Source organism: Corella eumyota, chromosome 4 (assembly GCF_963082875.1).
Source record: "Corella eumyota chromosome 4, kaCorEumy4.1, whole genome shotgun sequence".
In the NCBI taxonomy this organism is placed as follows: Eukaryota; Metazoa; Chordata; class Ascidiacea; order Phlebobranchia; family Corellidae; genus Corella; species Corella eumyota.
Window position 1 is genome coordinate 14267888 of NC_137493.1, and position 9607 is coordinate 14277494.

At 35.4% G+C, this 9607-nt stretch overlaps 1 protein-coding gene across 1 annotated transcript; it reads left to right on the forward strand.

Moving 5' to 3' along the window:
- The first annotated feature begins 46 nt into the window (after nt 1-46).
- On the forward strand, nt 47-9607 carry LOC145750906 (uncharacterized). The gene is made up of 19 exons (XM_082566978.1): nt 47-58; nt 477-599; nt 765-873; nt 1073-1164; nt 1593-1778; nt 1845-1956; nt 2425-2555; nt 2639-2803; nt 2923-3511; nt 4139-4272; nt 4594-4729; nt 5237-5376; nt 5984-6100; nt 6565-6691; nt 7276-7426; nt 7871-7994; nt 8831-8979; nt 9327-9434; nt 9546-9607. Exons 2-19 carry the CDS (start codon nt 500-502, stop codon nt 9588-9590), a joined length of 2715 nt encoding a protein of 904 aa, XP_082423104.1. The 5' UTR covers nt 47-58; nt 477-499; the 3' UTR covers nt 9591-9607.

Below are 9607 nucleotides of genomic sequence, written 5' to 3' on the forward strand. Positions count from 1 at the left end.
TTATGTTAAAAATGCAATGGCATATTCTGTATTACAAGTATAAAGATTGAAGCTTATGGTATGATGTTTTATTTACTTTTAAGTTAAACTCAAAACAAATAAATTCATCTTTAAAATAGGTCGGTTTGTGATTCAGAATAAAAACAAAAACAAAGCAAAAATTTTGGGACGAATAAAAACATTACATTTAGTCTAGGATACGTAGAAAAAGATGGTTTAAAATTATATAATGTTTGTATATTTTTAAAACAGTTAAAGGATCTGTTTTTTTTATTTATTTATTTACAATCACAAAATTTTTAATTTTCATCAGAATATTTTTTTTAGTTTAACTAGAAAAATGAATTTGTTAAAATCAAATTTTGCTCTTATATTATTACTTCAGCATTTTTATTCAGCAAAAGCAGGTTTTATAAATAATAAAAATGCAAAAAATAACTTTCAAAATAAAAATATTGTTTTCTGTTTTTTTTTAGCCCAGGAATGTCCTCAGTTTAACATGCAAGCATGCGATTGCGGTGTGATTTTTGATAAAGCTGGATGCCCAGTTGAATGTATAACATGCCATCAACCTGATATTGTTGAAAAATCGATGACAAGTAAGTTTTAACTATTTTCATTCCCAATAACTTACTTTATATATTTTGTTAAATCAGCATTTCGATTTTTTTTTTGTATATATCTTTATCCTTGATAAGTCGAATGCGTGACCCAAACATAGAGTCACATCAGTTACCCCAAAATAATGTTATTTTTTGTGACAGTATTTCCTTTGAGGCAGTCAGCTGATGATGAAAAAGAAGGCGGGGTTTGGAGTAAATGGGGACAATGGAGTGATTGTGATGTCACATGTGGCCTGGGACACCAAAAAAGGTCAGATTTTTTTTTTGATGAAAATTTTGGAGTTAAAATTATAAATAATTTTTTTGCATTTGATATTTAACTTAGCATTTTCTTTGTATATGTGGACAGTCTTTAAAAAAAATCAGTAATTTTTTTGAATCAAATTTAAATATACTTACTGCCTTACTTTTGATGGTTAGTTTGTTCGTTTTTGTTATTAATTGTGTAGAGTACGAATATGTCATGGAGGTGTCGGTGGAATTGGTTGCCTTGGAGATTTTTATGAATTTCAACTTTACAACTTAGAATCTTGCAATGCAGGTATTCATTTTTTTTGTGTATATCTTAATCCTCAATGTGAAAGGTCGAATGCGCGACTTAAACATAGAGTAACTTCAATTACTCTGACCCTGTCTCGAGTTGCCTGTGGCAGTTTGGGATATTATATAGATTATAATTGCCCGGTAATTATGCTGCTGATTAAGTGCTGGGTCAGCAGGAGTTTATATCGTTTATAGCGACTACTCAAGGGCGCTACAGCATGAGCTCAGTGGGGATTGAACCCACGACCTCGTGTGTGGTGTAGCAAGTGTTCTTACCACTACACCACGCTGCCGGTTATCACTAACTTTAGAAAAATTAACATCCTATAAAGAGGTCTTTTTTATGGGGTTTTTGGCTGTTTTACATATAACAAACATTAAAAAAAGTCAATTTAAAGCTTTATTTTATTTTAAATTTCAATGAAGGTAAATTTCAAATGAAAGTTGCAAGTTGGAATGAGTGGGGAAACTGGTCTTCATGTGATGAACCGTGCGGTAACGGTATCAGGTACCGAACCAGGAATTGCACTGATGGTGTCGTGGGTGCTCCTGGGTGTAACACAGGTGTTACCGTAGAGACAGAGTTCTGCTCCAATAAGGATTGTCCTTTGTGTAGGTTTTTTTTTAGGGGGGGGGTCAGGTGTCTAAAATTAAAACAACATTTTAATTTTTTTGTAGATGAAGGAGAACTTTGTTGGGACGATCGAGATGTTTCTTCTTATCGTGGTTACATTAAAGTAGCTACAGATGGGAGGACTTGTAAGTACTGGAACAACGTAAATTCACCTTTGTAAGTATCTACATAGAATTACAAGCTTTTTCTCTATTTAAATTAACTACCGGCAGCGTGGTGTAGTGGTAAGAACATTTGCTACACTACTCATGAGGTTGTGGGTTCAATCCCCACTGCTTTCATGCTGTAGCGCCCTTGAGTAAAGCGCTATAAACGGTATGAACTCCTGCTGAGCCAACAGTTAATTATTATAATCTATAATATCCCAAACTGCCACAGGCAACTCAAGACTGGGTCGGAGTAACTAATGTTACTCTATGTTTAAGTCGCGCATTCAACTTTCCTACAACGAGGATAAAGATATATACAAAAAATATATATATATATATAAAATTACCATCATGATAAAATTTAAATTTTTAAGGAACAAATCCTTTAAATAGAAGCTGTGTTTTGTTATTATAGGCAACTAGTAGAAATATTTTACTTATTTTTGTTAAAAAATATTCCTTAATAATTTTGTAGTCGTGCAGCTGACTACCCTGGCGAGGGGTTGATAGAAAATAATTGTCGGAACCCGGGCGGGTTACGTTACAAGCCTTGGTGTTTCACCAACAGATATTACACAAGAAAAAGGGCCTGTGATGTACCTCTGTGTAATTTAAGTATGTTTAAAATTTCTAAAGGACTCTAATTACCAACTTTTTTGTTAAACATTTTTTGATCTATTTACTATTAGTTGCTGACTGGGGTGAATGGGAGTCATGGTCAAGTTGTTCCACCCCCTGTGATGTGGGTCAAAAGTCAAGGGTTCGGGTTTGTGTTAGCGGTTTAATTACTGAGGGCAACTGCATAGGTAATGTCTTTGAAACAGTGTCATGTACTGTTGAGCCTTGCCCAACAAGTAAGTTATTTTTGCCAAACTTAAAAATAAATTTTTAAAATGAGTAATTGCCTTTTATTTTTATAAGCTTTTAAACAAATTTAAATAAGAATAAAAAAATTGATTCTTGTTACTTGAAGCCACAGCACCTACAACACCTACAACCACAACACCACCGACGACACCTACAACACCGACAACACCGACGCCGCCTACAACACCGACAACATCTACAACACCGACGACACCTACAACACCGACGACACCTACAACACCTACAACACCAACAACACCAACGACACCTACAACACCAACAACAACTACTACATCTACAACACCGACGACACCTACAACACCAACGACAACTACAACACCGACGACACCTACAACACCGACGCCGCCTACAACACCGACGACATCTACAACACCAACGACACCTACAACACCGACGACACCTAAAACACCAACGACACCTACAACACCACCAACAACAACTACTACATCTACAACACCGACGACACCTACAACAACTACTACATCTACAACACCAACTACAACACCTACAACATCCGCAACTTCCACTACAACAACTTTAACCACAACAACAGTTGCAGTAGATTGTGCCACGAGAAATTCGATTGATTACCGTGGCACGGCACATTACACGATAAGTGGTTACCCATGTCAGAGGTGGGATAGCAGTTCACCTCACAGTCACCCATTTTACACGTCAGCAAATTTTATTTCAATCTTTTTGTAAATAGGTTACTAGATAGTATTTATTAGCATGGTGTATTGGTTAAATCACTTGGCCTTTTACATAAAGTTCTTGGTTCAATCCCTACTGCTTCCTTGTTATGACGTCCTTAAGTAATGCACTGTAAATAATTTAAAACATTTGGTAGTTAATCATTCTGTGAGATGATAGTATATATTATCCAAAACCGCTAAACACAATTTAAGAATGTGTAGGGTAACGACAGTTGTTATATGTGTGTGCTGTTTTTTGTATATCTTTATCCTCGATGTGGGAAGGTCCAATGCGCGACCTCAACATAGAACAACTTCAGTTACTCCAACCCGATCTTAAGTTGCCTTTTAGCAGTTTGAGATACTATAGAGATTATAATTGCCCAGTAATTATGCTGCTGATTAAGTGCTTGCTCAGCAAGAGTTTATATCGTTTATAGTGCCTTACTCAAGGGCGCTACAGCTTGAGAGCAGTGGAGATTGAACCCACAATTTCATGGTGGTGTACCAAGTGTTCTTACCACTACACCATGCTGCCGCTGTTGTCCTTCCACATTAAGTAATTGTTAACTGACAAAAAAAGTTTTGAACTAAATTTTTTAACAGGTTTGATAACATTGCCAACAATGATTTGGTTGAAAATTATTGCCGCAACCCAGATGGAGATGTATGGCCTTGGTGTATTTCAACATTTACAAATGAGTATTGGGACTACTGTGATATACCAGAATGTCTACCAGGTAAAAACCAGCAGGGCGGTGTAGTGGTAAGAACACTTGCTACACCACCATGAAATTGGGGGTTTAATCCCCACTGCTCTTATGCTGTAGCACCCTTCAGTAAGGCGCTATAAATGGTATGGACTCTTGCAGATCCAGCATTTAATCAGCAGTATAATTTCCAGTCATTTATAATCTATAATATCCCAAACTGCCACAGGCAACTCGAGACTGGGTCGGAGTAATGTTTGGGTCGCGCATTCGACTTCCCATATTGAGGATAAAAATATATACAAAAACATTAATTGATTTTTTTATAAAATAAAATGTTTTCTTTTTCAGAAACCTCTACACAGAAAGTTAACCAAGCATGTTATAATCCTGCCAACCCAGCAGGTTACCGGGGAATTGTTTCAACAACTGTTGGAGGGATTGAATGCCAGAGGTGGGATTTGAACTCTCCACATCGACATTACTAGTAAGTTAGATTTTTTTTTGTATATATCTTTATCCTCGATGTGGGAAAGTCGAATGCGCGACTTAAACATAGAGTAACATTAGTTACTCCAACCCAGTCTCGAGTTGTCTGAGGCAGTTTGAGATACTATATAGATTATAATTGCCCGATAATTATGCTGGCTCAGCAGGAGTTCGTACCGTTTATAACGCCTTACTCAAAGGCGCTACAGCATGAGATCAGTGGGGATTGAACCCACGACCTCATGTGTGGTGTAACAAGTGTTGTTACCACTACACCATGCTGCCAGTTAGATAATTTATTTTGCTCCAGAAAATATTTTGATATCGAATTTTTTATGGAATGAAATATATTTTTTTAATTAAAAAAGGTGTTTCAAAGTAATTTTTTTATAAAAGTGTTTTTTTTTTGCCTACTTTTTATATACTATTAAAATAAAAAAGTTTTAGCGTTGTGATAATAAGACTTTTTTGGTAAAACACTTCACTCTTATATTTTATATTTTAGTAAATCTTTCAAGTTCCCTGGGCGAGGGTTGGGTCCTCACAATTTCTGTAGAGTACCAGATAACGACCCTAAACCATGGTGTATAACTTCGGATCCAACTAAATTTTGGGATTACTGTGAAATAGACACTTGTGTTGCCAGTAAGTTTAAGTAACATATATTCTATTAGGTTACTTAAAATGACTGGCTGCGTGGCGTAGTGGTAAAAACACTTGCTACACCACATGAGGTTGTTGGTTCAATCCCAACTGCTCTTATGCTGTAGCGCCTTCGAGTAAGATGTAATAAACGGTATGAACTCCTGCTGAACTAGCACATTACCAGCAGCATAGTTATCGGCCAATTATAGTCTATACAATATCTCAAACTGCCACAAGCAACTCGAGATTGGGTCGGAGTAACAAATGTTACTCTATGTCTGGGTCACGCATTCGACCTTCCTACATCAAGGATAAAGATATATACAAAAAAATATATATATAATATTCCCATTTCATAGAACTGTAAATTTACAGTGGCCAGTCAATTGAATCTGAAGGTTACCCATTCCTGGACAACTCAACTCAATGACAGTTCAAACCTTGAGGGTATAGTTTTTTTTTAAATAAATGAACAAAAATAGGTGTTGCAAAGTTGGTTTGCCGAGGACGAAATTGTCATTGAGTTAAGTTGCCTTCAGTTTTTTTTTTTGAATTTTTTGGGGGTAAAGTTATTATTTTTTTAAGAGATTATCTTTGAACTTTTTAGCCACCACTATCGTATCAAGTTTTACATTACCACCTACAACTTTAGCCCCCAATACTCAATGTGGTAACCCTTACTTTAAAATTGTAAATGAAGATGTTTCGCAAAGGGTAGTCGGAGGTAAGTTGCATGTGATACAATTTTTTTTAAATGGAGAACATTTTTTTACCCTTTGTATCACATTTTTAAATTAAATATCCGATTTTTAATAATATTTGCCTGATAGTAAACTGAAAATGATTTTTACCAACCGAATTTTAAACCCATCTCTTAAATTTTTTTGGCGAAATACATCCCCCTTTTTTGTTTTTCCATATCTTCTTAAGGGAATAGGTTTTTGATATTTTTATCGGGTAAGAGTGTGCAGTTTGGAACGTATTTGTGCTATTCTCAAACGCCGGGCTCACAAGCGAATAGTGTGGTGTTGGTGCGGCTCGAACCCGAAACCTTTCGGCTCGTAGTCCGACACCATGACCGTTTCATCACACTACCTGTCCTACAGCATGAAAGTGGTAGCGATCAAACATAATGTAGTCAGGGTTTAACAACTATACTATACTCAGGACTTAACTAACAATTTTTAGGGCGTGATGCAAACAAGGGAAGTCTGCCCTGGATAGTTTCAGTTCGAACTTCGAACGATCATTCTCCGTTCTGCGGAGGTTCGATTATTTCAGATCGATGGATCCTAACTGCAGCGCATTGTATGGTGTAAGTGCAATAATTTAAAAAAAAAATTAAATGTATTTTTGTTAATGTATTATAAATATTGTTGGTTGTCATATAACTATAGTACTTTTACATGTAAAAGGCACTTCACAATTCATATAAAACTTTTACTCGTATTATAAAAAGTTAGGCCGAGTAAGGATATAGACTAGTTGTTTTTATATAGTTAAGCCAAGAGTAATATAGTGTAACAATATTGGACTGTCGTTATCTACTTCTTAGTCACGTGCTTACACCTTTTATTTCTTCTAGTCACGTGTTTACGCCTACTGTTATCTTTATTGTTTGTAAGTTGTGTTTTTGTATGTAAGCTTTTTTGGACTAGATCTTTTTTAGTGTTAAATGAATATTCTAATATTTTGTATATTTATTTCAATTCTATTTGAATAAGCTTAAATAAGATTGTTATTGTATAAATAAGGATTGTACCTGAAACTCAATACGTTACAATAGTTCAAATTTAAAAAAGTTATTGAATGGTAAAGGCGGTAACATTGGTAATATGCATTAAAAAAGCCAATGTTATTTTATTATAGTTTCTTAATCAATTTTTTGTTTGTTATTAGTTATGGAAATGCAAATAGCTATGAAGCATGCTTAGGAAATTATTTACAATATACGCTTGACCCAGAGGAGCGAACCATTAAGTTTACAGCAATTTATAAACACCCAAGTTATAGTGGAAATACCTTGTACAATGACATCGCTCTAATGAAGGTAAAAATTAATATTTTTGTGTACATTTCTAAAGTAAGATTGTCCGGTAGTGCATCGGTTTACGAGCCCAAGGTTTGGGGTTCAAGCCGCACCAATGTCACACTACTCGCCCTTGAGCCCAGCGGTAATGGGTAGCTCTAAGGTTCTGTAGAATATTTTTTTAAACAAGCAGTTTGGGATATTAAATAAATTATAGTTGTCCGGTAATTTTGCTGTTGATTGAGTCCTGGCTCAACAGGGGTTTATACACTTTATAGCGCCTTACTTAAAGGCACTACAGCATTAAAACAGTGCGAATTGAACCCACGACCTCATAGTAGTGTAGCAAGTGTTTTTACCACTACACCATGCTGCCAGTATAAATATTTAATAAATATGAAACTTAGTATATACAAATAGGATTCTCCTTGTAATACATTTTACATACATTCTGATGTATCACAGACCATCAACAGCATAACTTATAATCACTACATCAAACCGATATGCTTGCCAGCACTGGCGGGTCCTCAGTCTTATAATGTTGGTGAAGAAATACTTATATCTGGCTGGGGGTCGACAGGCAACAGTAAGTTTAAAGTATTATAACTTATAACTTATTTTTGGATATTTATTTAAATTTACCGCCTAAACTTGATGTAACGTTTGTTACCTCAACTCAATCTCAAAGAGTCTTTGACAGTTTTAAATATGATTAATCATAATACCCAACATTCTGAAATAACTGATAGGTTTTTAGTTCGGCAGGAGTTTTAAAAGCGGTACTTATATATTATAGTTTATTATTGCAAAAGATTTACATTCAACTGTCCACAAACTCGCAACACGAATACTACTCCATAAATCACTAAACTGTTTTACCAACATATCACGTCATACAAAACACGTGATAAAGATAAGGGTCTAGGCAACAAAAACTTACATAAGGTAACATAACTCGCCAACATAACAGAATGACAATAAGTGTAAACACGTGACTAAAGGTGTAAACACGTGACTAAAAATAGATAACGACCGAGTAGATAATAAAATGGCGAATTCGTAGTGGTAAGAACTTATGCTACACCACACATGAGGTCGTGGGTTCAATCCCCACTGATCTCATGTTGTACCGCCCTTGAGTAAGGCGCTATAAACGGTATAAACTCCTGCTGAGCTAGCACTTAAACAGCAACATAATTACCGGGCAATTATAGTCTCTATAATATCCCAAACTGCCACAGGCAACTCGAAACTGGGTCAGAGTAACTTATGTTACTCTATGTTTAAGTCGCGCATTCGACTTTCCCACATCGAGGATAAAGATATATACAAAAAAAAAAAAAAGTACCTTAATAAAAATTTCCAAATACTACACCAGCACTTTTCCTGCTAAATGGTCTTATGTTTAATATTATGTACTAGATTACCCAAACGTATTACAACAAGCCTATGCACCGATATATTCCTATTCGGATTGCAAATCAATGTACGACCAAACGTATGGCAATGGTATCATCAGTAACGGGATGTTATGTATTGGATATCTAGAAGGTGGCATCGACACTTGTCAGGTAATAATTACCAATGATTTTAATAGATATTAATTGATGCATATTTTCGTTAAAGGGCTGACTCCTAAGCACACTTCAGTCCAAAGTTGTTTTTTCCTAAAAAGTTTGCCAATTTTATATTATTAACCTTAAGATTTTACCTAATTAGCCCCAGCCTGTAGGTTATGGGGCCGATAGGGGTAACTGAGTTTTACCCAAAGATGCCTCAACAAATGCGAATCGCACTTTTGACCCCATATGATGGGTGTCGTCCAATATTTGAATTTTTTACCTTGTTGTTATATTTTGGTATACCAATGGCAAACTTTGTAAGAGTAAACTCTAACATGTAAGTTTTTTAATTTTAGGGTGATAGTGGTGGGCCAGTTATTGATCCTCAGAACTACGAACAGATTGGGATAGTAAGTTGGGGCAGGGGATGTGCTTTGTCACGGTATCCTGGGGTTTATACTGATGTAAGCATAAAAAGAGCATAACTCATTTTTTAAAATGGCCTGTTTTACAGAGCAAATTACCACAAACATCCATTTTAAATTTGATATTTATATGTTTAAATACGTGTTTAGGTTGCTTATTATAGAAACTGGATCGACTCGACAATGACCAATTAAATGAGATAAGAAGTTGT